The sequence below is a fragment of the Ramularia collo-cygni genome, assembly GCF_900074925.1.
Source record: "Ramularia collo-cygni strain URUG2 genome assembly, contig: RCC_scaffold05, whole genome shotgun sequence".
NCBI lineage: Eukaryota > Fungi > Ascomycota > Dothideomycetes > Mycosphaerellales > Mycosphaerellaceae > Ramularia > Ramularia collo-cygni.
Genome location: NW_019716259.1, coordinates 1,423,901 through 1,439,709, shown reverse-complemented (window position 1 = coordinate 1,439,709; position 15,809 = coordinate 1,423,901). Strand labels below are relative to the sequence as shown.

The following is a 15,809-nucleotide window of genomic DNA, read 5'->3' as shown; positions in this document are numbered from 1 at the left end:
AATATAGTACAATTTACATCTAATAGGAAAGTAGAAGAATTTCTACTAGATTCTAGCGAGGAAAGAAACAGCTACGTTACTAACAATCTTAGTTATGTTTATAATACCTGAAATAGCTATACGTTTTATCTTCCTTATTACGCTACTAATGAAACTATTTCTAGGGTCGTTCTAGATTGTTAAGAAATGCAGTTGTTCGAGGGAGATAAGTTGTTATAATTATGTGTAAACGTATCGTATATTAAATTCTCCAAGCGTGCTTCTATAGGGAATGGGGCTGTGAATACCTCAAGGTGCAGTGCATGCTCTAGGTAAAGCTCACCGATTCGACCCCGCTTATTTCTTAAGCAGTTGTGTGTGCCAGCACTGAGCAAAGAGAGATCCACTTCGAGCTACATTAATAGCTGACTTGCTCGCTGCTCGTGTAATATACTCCTCCGTCACACACCACTTCAACTTCTTAATTAATCTCAAGCCAAGTCCCCTCCATCCGAGAATTTCCAGCTATTTAAAGAATTCAGCACCATCCAAAATGGACACTTCCTACGATAAAGTCCTAGACATCGACATCGGCGACGACGATATTCTATACCGAGTACAGCGCAGTAATAACATCGTCTACGTCCGTGTCATGCCACCCACGATGATACCCAATGAGACTCAACGGACTTTTGGTCCATATGTTATTAAGGAGCTTGCTACGCATACCCCATGGTCTCAGCGTTGGACAACCTTGACTATTGATGGACGCGGTGAAAATATCGAATACAAAATCGACGGAAAACAGCCTCATAGGCTTGATCTTGGGGATATCGACATCTCCTGCTACGAGAAAAGGAACTTTTTAGAGCTAGATCGTATCGAGAGGTGGAAGTCTAGAGTCTGGAAAGTCTCCTGTCTTGATGGAACAACGCCCATGATTTTGAAGATTGCACGATTCCAGTTTGAGGTGGAGTGGATGGCTAAGGAAGCACGCATATACCATGCACTTCGGAGTAGAGATGTTGCACCGACTATGGTTGCGCTTGTCTATGAAGGAACACCGGATCGTATCATCGGCATTTTATTGGAAATGGTAGAGGGTACCTGTGCTAGCAGCTCAGATCTTGATGTTTGCCGCGAGAAACTTGCAGAACTACACAAGACTGCACGTCATGGAGACCTCAACAGATGGAATATTATCATCGGGCCAAATGGACCTAGATTCATCGACTTTGAGGAGTCTGAGTTCCGACCAACGAAGAAAGATCTCGCATTCGAAGAAAGTTTAAAAGACGAGCAAAAGCAGCTGGAGAATGCTCTGATGGACGAATCCAATGCTGGTCGGCCATGCCCTCGACCGAAATAGTGTTCTAATTGTTCAGGTCAGCGGTGGACTCAAACTGCATGACAGAAACGTTCCATCGAGCCTGCATGGTCCAGAAGGAGCTTTGTCGTCATCATATACATGTGTATCGTATCAATGCCTGATCAAGCTCCTTCAGCAGTCCAAAATCTGGCTTCGCCTCCTTGGTGAACACTTCATCCAATGTATCCGACCATCGTGGATCCCGAGCCCGCGCGCGTGCCCGTGCTTCATAGTAGTCTCGACCGGGAATACTAAATCCCGAGCACTCCCAATCTATGATTGCGGCGACGCGATCATGGCTATCGATAATGATATTCCTCTGGTGAAGATCTCCATGAGAGAACCAAATGGTCTCGTCAGTCCTCTTCAACAATCTCGTAGCAAGATCTGCATTATCTTCGTCGAGTATGCCGTGCGGAGAGGAATTCGCAAGCGCATCGAGTAATCCCTGATTATACTCCGCGCGGGATGCATAAGGGCCATAGGAAACAGCGTCCTTTTGGAATGGAAAATGCGAGAAGAAAACGTCTTCGCACGGCTGGTTCCAGAGTGCGCCGTAGAAACTTCCGGATAGGGAGCGTAATTCTGTCATGTAACTTCTAAGCTGCGAGACTACGGCATCCTGGCGCTCCGTGGTCATGGTGCCCCAGCAATCACCTAATACCTTGCCTTCGACGTGGTCCATCAGAATGTAGCCAACGCCATCTATGGTGTAAGAGTCGTGTACCTTGGGAACAGGTATGCTCGTTTCGCACGCGATCAGCCTCATAGCCTCCGCTTCTGACATTTTTACTGTCGGACCTGCTTTAAGAATTCGCTTGGTGTCGGGCAGATGGAGTATTCTTGGACCGATCTTTTGGGGAAACAGATCAATCGCGCCTTCTGGAACGTTCACCATTCGTGGAGCGGCACCGAAAAGCTGCTGCTCAAGCGTGAGGTTGTCAATTGGTTCCTCCTTATCGTCTCGTCTGTCGGTGCCGGGGATCTCCATTTGAAGGTATGGTTGTAATCGAGAGCACGGGCGGGAGCAATGTAATTCTAGCTGAATTTGTGGGGTGTCAAGAACACGTGACATGGTGGTTAGTATAAAGTACATGTAGTGTTAGTAAGAACGCTTCTATTTACACTTATACGATGAGCTAATACCTCGACTAGCAGCTTAAGTTGGGGGAAGAGCTTTCCACGTAACGCTAGAGGTAGTACGAGAAGCGTGCGGCGCCGCTTAGAGGATGGAGTTATGTTAGGGCCTCTAGTACCGTTAATTGTGTTTGTAGTAACTTGCATATGCCCTTAGCGACCGTTTGTACTAGGATTCGGGCAGATGCTAGTAGGAGAAGTTGGATGAGCGCGGTTAATGTAGTGATGTTACTCATGTGGAAGAACTTCCGTCGTCATTTTTCGTCTTGAAAGCTGTCACACGGCAAATGTGAAGTATGGACCGATGAGTTTGCAATTTCTGTAGTTTCCCGTTCCAAAAGTTCTGCCATGAATATTCGGCCATGGTTTCCTGATTCCCGTCCCAATGCTGAATCTTTGTCGTAGAAGAAGACGGCTCATACTGAAAAGGTTGTCGAAGCAGAAGGTGTTGAAAGTATGTGGAACCTTGACCGATTTCCCCCGAAAGATAATGCTCCTCGATTTTCGTATTAATACAAGCCACGCTCCACGCAGTCCCGAAATCACACAAAAGTCCTCGACACAAGAAAAGGGATGCTCTCAAACCCTCGGCGCATTCAAATTCGCCCTCACCATAGCAATCAACTCGGCACTCGTCGTAGTTGGGCCCGTCGCCAGACCTCTCTGCGATTCTCTCGTCAGTGAACATGTCAAAATCCAGGAGAATGACAAAAACGCACACTCTCCAAGAACTTCCTCTGCTGATCCGCCGTCCATGTCTCTGGTTCACCTGCGGGGTCCTGTTCGCGGGGAAACATGTCTTGACCCCAGATTGAATACATGGCGACGCCTGAGATCAGGGCCGCGAAACCCAGGACCATGTTCTACATCCTGTTAGCGATGCAATGAATGATTCGGAGACTTTTTTTTTTTTCTTTGATGGGCGTGGAGGGGACGTGCCTTTGAGTTGAGGGCTCGGTCGAGTGGGGTGGGCATTTTGGCGGGTATTGGTTGGATTGATTGGTGATGTTGACGATGGGATTTGATGGGGAAGGTGGATGAAGGAGAGGGGAAGTTGAATTAATCTTTCTCCTGTGAGTTATCTTGGGATGAACCGGAAACCTGCCGAAGCCGATGATCAGATGTGAAGTCGGGTCGGACGCGGCGGGTTTACGTGGCGGAGGGGTCGTGGCGGTGCAAATGGAAGGTTCGACGGAGCCGAGTCCGGGTGGAGATGGAGCTAGGCGGAGCTAGGCGCAACGTGTGCATCCAGGGGACAACTGTAAATATGCCCAGAGGTAAGTAAGTTGGGGAATTGTCAGAAACATTCAGAAACAACGGCACTTTTCCTTCCCTTCTGCTGCTCTTTTAATGCCTCGCCTTGCATGATATGAACCACGACCCCTTCAACATCCGCCGCAAGTCCCCCGCCGCCAACGCCGCTTCCCTCTTCCGTCCCGCTGGAATCGCAGGAACAGGTAGCAGCTCCTTCCTTCAACACCAGCAGCAACCAACCCATGCATCGGCAAGCACGATGAACCCGACCAATCACAACCATTCATATGGACTGCCCGGCGCAGAACTGCACGATCGATCATCATCATCATCTCGCTTTAACGCCCACGATAGCGACCACGCGGGAATCGGCGAGAAGGTCAGCAATATGTTTACCTCGGATCGGAGCCAGCAATTGCCCATGTACAAAGACAAACCCTACAGTTATGCGGGAGGAAAGACGGGAGCGAGGTGGATGCGCAGGAAAAGGACGTTTGCGGGGGTTTTGGGGGGGATGGCGGTGTTGAGTTGGTGGTTTGGCATCTTGTCGCCTTTGAGCTGGATATCAAGTGGTGGGGGAAATACCAAGAGCACATCGTCATCCTCATCCTCATCACCCACCGCAACATGGAATCTGTTTGGGAAGGGAAGTGAAGGGGCGGATTGGGCATCCAGAGCGGAAAAGGTCAAAGATGTGTTCAAGATTTCCTTTGCCGGGTATGAGAAATATGGGTGGGGATATGACGAATACCATCCCGTCAGCCATACGGGGAAACATATGGTTCCCGGGGGGATGGGATGGATTATTGTGGATGCCTTGGACACGATGATGTTGATGAACCTCAGCACCGAACTCACCCATGCTCGCCAATGGATCCACTCCAATCTGACCTACGACATCGACCACGACGTCAACACTTTTGAGACGACCATCCGCATGCTGGGAGGTCTGTTATCCGCTCACTATCTCAGCGTCGCCTTCCCGGAACAATATGCACCCGTGGAGGATGGACTCAGCGATGACATGTACATTGAAAAGGCGGTGGATCTGGCCGACCGTTTGTTGGGAGCCTACGATACCGCGTCAGGTGTTCCTCTCGCAAGTGTCAACCTCCACACCTCCAAGGGAATCCCCTCGCACGCCGATGGCGGTGCTTCCTCGACCGCCGAAGCAACAACCCTCCAACTGGAAATGAAATATCTCGCCAAGTTGACGGGGGAATTGCATTACTGGCAACACGCCGAACACGTCATGCAAACCATCGACTCCAACCACGCGGAAGACGGTCTCGTCCCCATCTTCATCAATCCCGACAAGGGCACCTTTCGAGGAAACAACATCCGCCTGGGAAGTCGCGGAGATTCTTACTATGAATATCTCATCAAGCAATACCTACAAACCAAACAACAAGAACCCATCTATCAATCCCTATGGAATGAATCCCTGTCAGGCGTGAAGAAGAATCTCCTCACCTACTCATACCCGTCCAACTTCACCGTTCTAGCGGAAAGGCCTTCGGGACTGGGAGGCGCTCTGTCCCCCAAAATGGACCATCTGGTATGCTTCATGCCGGGAACCATTGCTCTGGCCACGACCAACGGAATGAGTCTGCAAGACGYCAGGAAGAAGATTCCCGGCTGGGGACCAGCTCAGGAAGAAGATATGCGTCTCGCGGCCGAATTGACCAAGACGTGCATGGGAATGTACTTTGTCACCGAAACCGGTCTGGCGCCCGAGATTGCCCATTTCCAACTCCACGAACCTCCACTCATGTACAAGGATTTGACCGAGGACACCCGACCGGCCAGTCCACCCGGGTTTGAAAAGTGTCTGGATAAAGCGTGCAAGGTGAAGGAGGTGGTCGGCAAGGAAGATTATGTCATTAAAAGTGGAGATGTGCATAATCTTCAGAGACCGGAGACGGTGGAGAGTTTGTTTTACATGTGGAGGATTACGGGCGACGAGGTCTATCGTCAAGCCGGGTGGGAGATGTTTACAAGTTTTGTCAAGTGGACGGCGGTGGATGACGGGGAGGGATTCAGTAGTGTGGCGAATGTGGAGAAGATTGTGGATGGGAAGGTGGTGTTGAGGGATAATATGGAGAGTTTTTGGCTGGTGAGTTGTCTTGATCTTACCTTTCTTGATGTGCATTTTTCTAACCATGTATGTGTGTGCAGGCCGAAACTTTGAAATACTTCTTCCTGCTCTTCTCCGACAAAGGAATTTTGCCTTTGGAGGACGTGGTCTTCAATACGGAAGCTCATCCCTTTCCGAAATTCGAAATGGGAAAGTTATTCAAGACGGGTTGGGAGAGGGGCAAGGTGGCGAGAATTCCTACTAGTGGTAAGGTTAGGGTTGAGGAGGAGGGAGAAGGAGTTCAATCGACTGTGGTGGTTACCGCTACGGTTAAGGAGGGGGAGAGTGCCGAGGCTACTAAAGTTGTTGGTGGTGGGGAGGGCATTGTGGATGGGATGAAGGTGCAGGTTGCGTAGAGAGTTGGTTGGGGAGGGGTTAGAGGAAGGATGTGTATTGTTATGGTATGATATTGGGTTGTATGGGTTTGTGAATCATGAATCGTGGATCGTGGATCGCTATAGGTGGAGTTTTATCTTGTGGTCTTTGGTATGTCTAGCGTTTATGCGAGGTGGATAGTATGAAATGGGCTAGGGATTGGGGTAAGTGTAAAATTCCAGCATCTCGAAGTTCGTGGGATTGGTATTGGGAGATGCGCTTCTTTTTCTTTTTGCTTTTTCTTTTGCTTTTTTTTCCTTCTGATCTACTCCGTCTTCGCTTTCTTGCGCACGCTGCCTTTTCTCTATGCACTGCTCCATCCTCTTTCGCTGTTCATTTTTGCCCGACATTTTTGGTGTAGGAGCGAGGTCAAGTCATTTTGGCTGGTGGTTAATATGTTCCTATATTGAAACACGAGGCGATTCTAAAGAGCGAGGAGAGCTGACTTTCGAACGCGGGATCTGGCATTGAATGAATGAATGAAAACGTGGAACTGGTCTTGGTTAAGGTAAGGCATACGCACAAGACTTTCACACACCCGAGCATTAACAAGGTACACAGGTCGACGACTTACTATCTAATATTAAATCCAACCGAAAAGGTCCTGCTGCTCGAGGAGACTGTGAGTGCTAGGAATACGTGTACTCACTTCTCTTTCGACATTCTACTGACATTCTCTCAGCCACCAGCTGGACCCCTCTTCGTGGAAGTGAGTAACACATGCCCGCAAAGTATAAGTAGTACACGGATGGGCGCCGGACTCGCCGCACGCCGTTGCGAATTTGACATTCCCAAAGAGAATCATCCGGAAATCAAGATGCTTCCACAAAGCCAGGCTGCTGTAGAGCTGATGATGTTCAAGCTTCTCTACGGCGTCGAAATCTTCACCAACGAACGAGATACGATTCACCGACTTTGCCGAAATCGTCACATACGCAGCCCTGTATGACTTGTTGCCAACCATCGCACACAAGCTGCGAGCTCTCCTTCTCCACATGCCTGGAATTGGGGCAGATGCACGGAATGAATACCTCTTCCATCTCACCCTTGCCCGAGCAATGCGGTGTGAAAAAGATCTTCAACGATGCTCTGCGTCATTTCATCGGCATCGACCATCGTCGTATGGAATTAATTATGCAACAACTACGACTTCGACACAAACTTCACCCTCGGCGTTGCTGACCTACGACAGAAGCACGCCCGAGCAATCGCAATCCTTACAGCGGATATTCAAGCTCTAACTCTACCAACTCACGTTCAGTGTGACGACGAGTGCGATGATGTGGACAGACCAGCCGTCGAAAGATTGGGGAGAAAAGGCAATTCTTCCTTTACTCGGAAAATTGCGTCCAAAAACTACGAGCAGCAGTACTATGCCTCTGCTCCGCGCGAAATCTTCACCACATGGCTTAATCATCACCTCAGCGGCACACAGCCCGGGCCAAATTTCCTTGAGTGGGACAAAAAAAACGGCCAAAGAGCCTCTGAAATCAGCTCATTGCGCCACGCGTGTACCTTGGCCACGCACGGATACGAGACCGGCACGTCGACAAGGGAGCCGTCAGAATCCACGCTACACTATCACCGTAATGCCCAGATACCCGAGGAGGAAATGAAGAAAAGTCGAGCCAAGAGCCATTCTCGCAGTGGAAGATGAGCTGCGGACATTGGTGCTGCAGATGAGTGCTCTCGCCCTTGCCTTTGTCGCACCTCCTMCCTATGAACCAGCCTTGCGGGAGGAACTTTCCCCGGACACGATGAAACTCCATCGGTATTTCCCTCCCAACTCTCCCCGAGGCGGCTCTCATGGGAATGGAGGGTATTAGTCACGATATACTTCTCACATGAAGTAACTAGCGAGCTCCTCGACCGGAACGACTCTTGGCTGCTTTGGAGATGTCATGGTGGACATTGATCTCCCCCACACTACGACCTTTTAGACTGTTCCATCCAACACTGAGCGATGGTGGAATTGGTCCCGGACGATAGTTGGGATTGAGTGGGATGAAAGAAAGAAACTTTCATGGCTTGATGTGAGAGGTGCATTCGGGGGAGATGGAGCCTAGCGGTGTAGAACTTCGAAACGAAATCCTGCGGAGGGAGGGTTGTGTAGATTTTGGTTTTCTCCAACGATGACTGAGATGATTGACGATGATATGCATAGAGACCTCTCGCGGGAAGGTGAACATATCGATCCAAGTAGAAGGCAGATGTTGGTGTGAGACTTTGGCCACTGTGATGCCTCCGTAATCGCATCTTTTGGCAATAAAGAGAAACTCCCCATGCTACTGACAACTTTCATGACCCGCAATACTTTGGCATTCTGGTGGCGAGTTTACGAGGCTGAAAGATGCTTACTAAGAGCCCAAGGCTGAAGTGGACCAAGACGACGTACTCTTAGGGGACAAAATGCCCAAGCCGCAAGTCAGAAAAAGCATAATCAGTGCGAGAATCATGGAGCCATTTCCCCGTGAGACGTAGGCAGCCAAGCAAAAAATGTAGGCTCTTGGAAAGTTTTCCAAATGGAGTTAGAAACGAGAATTTGGTACACGGCTACGGTCCTCCCGAACCTTATGAATGTATGGATATAGATCTCCAGCATGAATTAGCGATGATACTACCGTAGCTTGGTAGCCGGCGGCGATCCCTTCGGACCTGACGAGGGCGTTGGCTAGATTTCGCTAAGAGCAAGCTCTGTTCAGTGGTTCGGAGAGCGCCCTTGGCGTGATGAGCGGTCTGGGAGACTACGCATGTTAGCGTGGGCGATACCAGGTTTCGTATGGAATCTTTTTCTTAAGGGGAATGCAACTCTGGGTCATACGCAAATGGGAGTGGCGACCAAATGTGTGTCGGGCTATGTGATTTCAAAGTAGTGATGCTATTTAAGTAAGCGAGGATAGTCAAAAAGGGGGTAGGAGTCTAGCCCTGGTTGTCTTCGGACAATTCTGAAAGAACTCTCGTATAATGTTGAAACTATGCAGGATTCCTCGCTACACAATTGTTATGGAATCATAATAACATCACAGATCCCTAATGGAGTTGAACGTTGACCTCCCCATGGGCCACGTGAAAAAAAGTGGGTCCCACGTGGAGGACGGACGGCTTGCCGCGGGCGCCACGCATACCGTTGGAACTTCTTGCCACGAGCGCCACACGTGGGGAACTATCTAGAGACATCATTGTAAGATGGGACGAGATGAATGTGTCAGATGCTAGAGAGTTATTGGACTGCTATGAGTTGGACTGGGAGTGTAGTCGTTGATCGTGTGGAATTTCCCCAAGTTTGAACATGATGGATGTAGATTTCAATACTGCTCTGCTATATCTTGAATATATCTCCATTCGCTGTATTAGCGCCGGGGCTAGAAGAGTAGGCACAAAGTATCCACCGCATAAAAACGCCTCGAAGTGTATAGCACTGGGCAGCGACGGTGAGAGGACCGCCACCTTCTCGTCTGACGTGCTGGGCGTAATTGATAGGCTACCTAGTAATTCTCATTCCACGACGGCATCGAGGTGGAAGCGAAGCGGACTGACATGCGAGAATGGGGCTCAGAGGAGATATATAAGAAGTGTCTTTTCCCACTCTAACATCTTCATCCAAACACATCATCACCTCCTTCCAACACAGCATCATCTACTTCCTTCCCACACGATCAACTTCAATTCTTCAATTTCGAAGCTCCAATCACCGCAATCATGCAGTTCTACAACATCGTTCTGTCCTCCATGGCTTTCTACTTCTACAGCGTTGCTGCCACCGAGACAACAACCACCCCTGTGAAGTACACGACTACCACTTCAGTCAAGTACACCACCACCACTCCGATCAAAGAAACCACCACCACTCCGATCAAAGTAACCACCACAACCACCCCGATCAAGTCCTCTACCACCACCACTCCAATCAAGTACACCACCACAACATTCAAAACAACCACCTCCCCCACCCCATCCGGAACAACCCCCAGCAACGGCCAAAACTTCCTCAACAAGTGTCTCAACCTCGGCATCTCCATCGCAGACTGCACCCAACTCGCCAACATCGCAGCCCTCAACGGCAACACCATCATCATCGGTGGATTGACTCCCCCCGGCCCAGGCAGTGTCGACAACGGTCAGCAATTCCTGAACAAGTGCACGAATGTGGGAATCTCTATCCTGGACTGCGCGCAGCTTTTGAACATTGCTCTCTTGAACGGTAACAATATTGATATTTCTCTTGCTGAGCTCGTGGATTTGGTCAAGGCTTTGGGTCTTGGTGAGGGGATCCTTGGGGGATTGTTGACTGGTTGGGGAGGACTTGTTAACTTCCCTGTTGGGCTTATCTGAGGAGTGATCTGAGGGAGAGATCTGTTAAGGGTCTTCCATCTGATGGTAAGCATGATACAGAGTCAGAGTGCGATGGTTGGACGGGGCGGATTGAATGGAACACTAAAGGGGTAAAATGGAGAAAGAAAAGTTCATTTCTTTGTGCGACTTTTGTTACGGCCCGGTGGGAAACGAACTCTGTCTCTATGGAAATGAACGAATACGAGGATCATGAATGAGTATATAGCCTTTGGGGTAGATAGGAAGGAAGAATTGAATTCATTCTGTCACAATTCTCTATACAATGCAGGGCGAATCGTGACATGTGACAATATATAAGTCATGTCTAAAGCCTCTTCGGTCAAGGTACAACACACGGGAACACGAGCTTTTGGGCGATGCTTGCAATCATCCAGCGTGGGCCTCCTTCTCCAAATTGTTAGGCTTGTTCCGTTCTCCTGTTGGATCTGACTAGATGTCTTCATTGACGGACATGAAGAGGGTCCGAGAAACTGTGTTGATAGCACATTGTGTCTTAGACCAGCATCCCAACCATCCTTTACAGTCCTGTTCGTGAGTGACTGACCATCTGGAAGATCGACTCGAAGAACAATCGAAGCGGTCGTAGATACCGTGTCTCACCGTGGTTTTGAGAGTTGCAGGTATGGTTGATTAGCTACGAGTGTAGCACTCGATTCGGATTTTGTTCTCCTTCGACCCGCGCACTCTCGGATCCCGCAGCGCAAACTTTCACCGTTGCTCGTTTGAATAGCCGTATCCTGGTAGAAGGTAGCATCGAAAGTTTCTCAATCGCTGAAAACACTCATACCCGGAAACATTTCTGCTGCCGAGGCCATTGGACAGGACTCCCTTATGCACTTGGCACTATTTGAGAATAAGAAAAGCACAAAATAAGGGGCTGGACGCCGAGCCTTGGGCGCTCCTTTTTCAGCAAAACAAAAAACACCAGACAGAAAACGTCTTTTAGAATAGTCACAGTAAAAGTACCCTCCTCTCCCCATAAATCAGTATCATCGAGTTTAGAGGGAAAAAAAGAAGAAGAGCGTCTCGTTTTATGCGCGTGGTTCGACGGTTTATGCAAAAGTTATGCATATTTTATGCCATCAGGAGTTGGCATAATTCACAACATCCTGCTTACAAGAACTTCCTATTAATAATGTACTCCCATTACCCATCTACGGTCGTAGGTACCTAGGGTTTTAAAAAAGGACAGTTRGCCCCAGGCCGAATCGTTGTCTACCCACAGAACGAGGCAAATACTAGTTGGCACATCAGCAAAGCACTGCCAAGGATCATCAGCACAACACGCTCACCATGTCAAAAGTAGTCGCCATTGCTGGAGGCTCGGGTAGTATGTTTACAAATAAACTCATTGTTCATCCAGCGTGCCTCTTGCTGACAGAACCAGACATTGCCCAGGAAGTCATCGACGCCATCCTCGATCGTGGAGTCTACCAAATCGTCATACTCAGTCGCAAAGTAGAACTTCCAATCGATCCATTCTCCTCAACAATGACTGATGAAACTGATGAGATCTTAGGATACCGCATCCGATGGCGACAGGAAGAATAATGTAGCATGGAAAAAAGTCGACTATACCAGTCATGCCTCGCTGGTGGAAGCTCTCACGGGCATCGACACGCTTCTCTCATTTACTGCACCGCTCGATCAGGAAGCTGCCGTGAAATTTGCACACACAGCTCTTACACGCAGCAATCGAAGCAGGTGTTCGGAGGTTTGCTCCCTCGGAATGGGCTTCGTGAGGAATCCCCTACATGTCAATCCCGAATGGACTGAACCATGTTAGCTAACGGATGGAACCATATAGAGGGTCTGACAGCGGTATCGCACATTACGCCTACAAAGATTCCACGCGTAAAATACTCGAGGAAATCAACGCCGAAAAAGAAATCATAGAGTACTCACTCTTCCAACCCGCTTTTTTCACAAACTACTTCGCCGCCCCGCACCGCACTGCAAAACACTTCTGGACATTTAAAATGTTCGCAGATTTTGAGAATCGCCGAGCGATCGTGCTGGAAGGTTCCGAAGCCGCACCTCTGACTCTTACTACGGTGGAGGATACGGCGAAAGTCGTCGCCCTTGCTCTGGAGTACAAAGGGAAGTGGCCACGTAAAGGCGGGATTCAGGGGTCACAGACGACCGTGGGACAGTTTCTCGCTCTAGCGGAGAAGATTCGTGGTGAGTGACTTCCCAACTTTCGATGATGTGAACTTTTGCTGACGGGGGAAAAATCCGAGTAGGGCCTTTTCAGGTCGAGCGGCTCCGTCTGGAAGATGTTGTTCGCGGGGAGTTGAAGACTTCGTGGGTACCTTTGGTAGAACATGAGGCTGTGCCAGTCGAGCAGAGAGAGAAGCTGGCTCGAGGTACGTTTTGGGGGAATATCTCAGGTCGATCGCTTCGGGGGCTTGGTCGGTCGGAGATGAGTGGAATCAGGCGCTGCCAGAATATACCTTCACTGGGGCGGAGGAGTATTTGCAGGGGGTGTGGAAGGGAAAAGCGTGAGATACACGATGTAGAGCTTCAGGAGGCTCGCCACGTCGTCGGAGTGGATCAGAATGTTTAGTGTTTGATCGGTGATTATTATCATCGATGCTCGAAGCCTCAAGATGGCTGATGCCGTATAATACATGGCTTCGCATCTTTTCATAACTCTTGAATTATCAGAGGAAAGACGCTGACGTTCATTGTGAACTTTTAATGGCCGTCCTGGATCAAAGGTGATGTGCTGAAGTAAAGACACCCTTCTTGACCAGCGAGTCTGCTTGAAATTCATGCCTGCTTGTTTTGATCGTATGACCTAGCCCTCATCAGGTGATGGCTGAGGTTGCGAAGCCTCAAGATGATCATTGACGGGGCAGTAATGTGGAAATTGGGTCCACTGTACTGGGCGGCGACGTTGCTAGATTGTTGACTGCTACTAGAACCCCCTCTGCTATATCACAACTTCTGGTTGCAGAACTGCGGCGGAGAGAACCAATTTCCAATTTCCGTGAATGACTTTCGTCTCAAGATCACGGCTTGTCTGACTGATTTGGATCGACGAAGGTTTCTGTAGGAACTTCTCGGTAGCAAAGGCTTTACGATCAACTATGAAAAATTTAATATCGAGCACGGAGTGTGTAAAGGAAAGGAATTAATAGACTAATGCGGCTGCACCCCCCAACGAGCGATGGGACGAATTTCTCGCCCGCATTTGATGCTATGCATTGCGAGAATATGGCTGGTAAGAGCATCGAAGATGCAAGATTGGGACATCGATAGCGCTCCACCGTGCCTGTGTTACGATCGAGACCTTCCAAAGCTGTGAAGCGTGCTATGGCTGGAGGGTCATGACAGCAATTCCGTAGAATACCGAATTTCTTGGGATGAGGTTTTTGAATGGAGCCGCGGTTCAATTAGAGAATCAAGAAGATGTTGCCCGAGTGCAAGAGCAATGTTGGCTGCCCTCGACGTCTCAATGAAGACTCCGCCGCCATAGGAGAAACTGGCAGACAAGAGTGAAGGCAAAGATACCGATGACGTGTTCAAACATACGCGGAGCATCTGCGATGGGAGGGATCATGAGATGTGCTTAGAGGCTTATGAAGACGATGTAAGAATACCTCCTGATTCGCGAAATAAACAAAACGACCATCAAACACTAAAAATCGTCTCAACCACAACCACCTCATCAAACATCTTGATCTTGATACTGATAGATAGCTGCAAGTCACCTTTACAAGTGTGAATATCTGTCAAAAAATTCATAGATGGGGCGACGGAAAATATCGATCGAAATATCTCCATGTACTGCCAAGTATCAACTCTTTCCCCCCATGACGCCAATTTGCACGCCTGGAGTACAACACCATGGCTTTCATCTGTAAATCATCAAATCTTCCATTTCCCTATCCAGATCATCTCCACTTCACGAAGAAACCAAAGTACCGCTATCCGCGCAGACGTTCGGCCAGCCCGACGGGTGCCGGCCGTTGGTAGCACTGCAGTACCAATACTCATCAGTGCTCTTACGATACGCGTACGAAAGGTTAGCACCCTTGACAGTAACCTGGAGATCACGCACAAAGAACGTCAGTCAAAAAAACAATGCTGTAAAAGTACAAGTGACCAATTTGCCAATGTACAAAGCACAAGAAAACTTACGAAATACAAGGGAATACCCCTGAATCGTGTCCCTCCACAGTATTTCGTGGCGAGATTGTTTGCTGACGTCTCACGTAGCTCTCCCACGGGACCAGTGATTCCGGCGATGAGTTCGGCCCGAGTAATGGTTCCTGCGTCTGGGCATTGGAGGTTGGCGGGCGTCCACCAGGTGGTGGCGGAAGCTGCAGTGGCGCTGAGCGCGAGGGCGAGGATGGAGGTGATGTGCATGTTGATGTCTRTTTGGACTTTGGGGTTTGTGGGTTGGGAGTTTTCGTTTGGGTGATGCGAGTACTGCTGTTATGAACCCTTTTAGGAGGGAAGTTGGGAGGAAGCCTTTATACTCGATTAATGGGGGGGACTGCGGCTGCTATAGCTACGTAAGGTACATGGGCTGAGGTTCTATGTACGTATGCTAGCCTTGAGTACCTTGTATTTCGTATTCCGTTACGACGACGTTATACCATGCAGGCGCTAGAGATGAAGTGTTCTAGGCCTAGATCTCGGGCCATTGTAAATTCATACCAAGGCTCCTACTTGGAGTCTGACATTGCTCTTAGAATAGCAAGCTCGAAATTCCTCAACAGGAAGTCTGATGCGGTACTGACTAGCAGCCCCGATCGTTTAGCCAACTTTTATAACAGAAGTCTAATGTATAAGGTATTCACTACGTGAGCGCCAAGAAATCGGTAGAGTTTCGGAATATGTTAGCCATTAGGACTAGTCCCCGACACTTGTGTTGATTGGAACTTTTGCTCCGTTAACGATGGGGCTGTGTTAGTCTGCGCTCTTGAAGCTCGCTTCCCCAGGCGATCGATACAATATTCACATGGGTCCCCGAAGTACGCTGACTATTGTCCTAGTTACGTGTGATCATGGAAAGTGACATCTACGCTACGAGAGAAACCCTCGAGACATCGACCATCATCAATGATGTGAAGTCGAATCTGTGATCACAGTAGGTCCCCACTTGGCAGCTCAGAAATTCGGTTGGTGTTGTGGTAAAGGACGATTTCGTTGCTTTGTCTCCTCCTTTCAGTTCGGATGTCATTCCCGTAAGAT

At 49.0% G+C, this 15,809-nt stretch overlaps 9 protein-coding genes; 6 read left to right on the top strand and 3 right to left on the bottom strand.

Moving 5' to 3' along the window:
• Positions 1-532: 532 nt before the first annotated feature.
• Positions 533-1,348, top strand: RCC_04293 (uncharacterized protein; the record flags this gene model as incomplete). Its single annotated transcript, XM_023769570.1, has 1 exon — positions 533-1,348. The coding sequence occupies one exon, from the start codon at positions 533-535 to the stop codon at positions 1,346-1,348; it is 816 nt and encodes a 271-aa protein (XP_023625338.1).
• A 91-nt stretch (positions 1,349-1,439) lies between these two features.
• Positions 1,440-2,339, bottom strand: RCC_04292 (uncharacterized protein; the record flags this gene model as incomplete). The annotated part of the gene is made up of 1 exon (XM_023769569.1): positions 1,440-2,339. The coding sequence occupies one exon, from the start codon at positions 2,337-2,339 to the stop codon at positions 1,440-1,442; it is 900 nt and encodes a 299-aa protein (XP_023625337.1).
• Positions 2,340-3,064: 725 nt separating this feature from the next.
• Positions 3,065-3,460, bottom strand: RCC_04291 (uncharacterized protein; the record flags this gene model as incomplete). XM_023769568.1 has 3 exons in its annotated part: positions 3,065-3,148; positions 3,205-3,348; positions 3,425-3,460. 3 exons carry the CDS (start codon positions 3,458-3,460, stop codon positions 3,065-3,067), a joined length of 264 nt encoding a protein of 87 aa, XP_023625336.1.
• A 394-nt stretch (positions 3,461-3,854) lies between these two features.
• Positions 3,855-6,232, top strand: RCC_04290 (related to alpha-mannosidase MNS1; the record flags this gene model as incomplete). XM_023769567.1 has 2 exons in its annotated part: positions 3,855-5,855; positions 5,918-6,232. 2 exons carry the CDS (start codon positions 3,855-3,857, stop codon positions 6,230-6,232), a joined length of 2,316 nt encoding a protein of 771 aa, XP_023625335.1.
• Positions 6,233-6,730: 498 nt separating this feature from the next.
• Positions 6,731-7,200, top strand: RCC_04289 (uncharacterized protein; the record flags this gene model as incomplete). XM_023769566.1 has 3 exons in its annotated part: positions 6,731-6,759; positions 6,813-6,873; positions 6,934-7,200. 3 exons carry the CDS (start codon positions 6,731-6,733, stop codon positions 7,198-7,200), a joined length of 357 nt encoding a protein of 118 aa, XP_023625334.1.
• Positions 7,201-9,950: 2,750 nt separating this feature from the next.
• RCC_04288 (uncharacterized protein) lies at positions 9,951-10,583 on the top strand (the record flags this gene model as incomplete). The annotated part of the gene is made up of 1 exon (XM_023769565.1): positions 9,951-10,583. One exon carries the CDS (start codon positions 9,951-9,953, stop codon positions 10,581-10,583), a length of 633 nt encoding a protein of 210 aa, XP_023625333.1.
• Positions 10,584-11,897: 1,314 nt separating this feature from the next.
• On the top strand, positions 11,898-12,420 carry RCC_04287 (uncharacterized protein; the record flags this gene model as incomplete). XM_023769564.1 has 4 exons in its annotated part: positions 11,898-11,934; positions 11,992-12,062; positions 12,124-12,342; positions 12,412-12,420. The coding sequence occupies 4 exons, from the start codon at positions 11,898-11,900 to the stop codon at positions 12,418-12,420; spliced, it is 336 nt and encodes a 111-aa protein (XP_023625332.1).
• A 163-nt stretch (positions 12,421-12,583) lies between these two features.
• RCC_04286 (uncharacterized protein) lies at positions 12,584-13,170 on the top strand (the record flags this gene model as incomplete). XM_023769563.1 has 2 exons in its annotated part: positions 12,584-12,785; positions 12,848-13,170. 2 exons carry the CDS (start codon positions 12,584-12,586, stop codon positions 13,168-13,170), a joined length of 525 nt encoding a protein of 174 aa, XP_023625331.1.
• A 1,344-nt stretch (positions 13,171-14,514) lies between these two features.
• RCC_04285 (uncharacterized protein) lies at positions 14,515-14,978 on the bottom strand (the record flags this gene model as incomplete). XM_023769562.1 has 2 exons in its annotated part: positions 14,515-14,655; positions 14,751-14,978. The coding sequence occupies 2 exons, from the start codon at positions 14,976-14,978 to the stop codon at positions 14,515-14,517; spliced, it is 369 nt and encodes a 122-aa protein (XP_023625330.1).
• Positions 14,979-15,809: the final 831 nt, after the last annotated feature.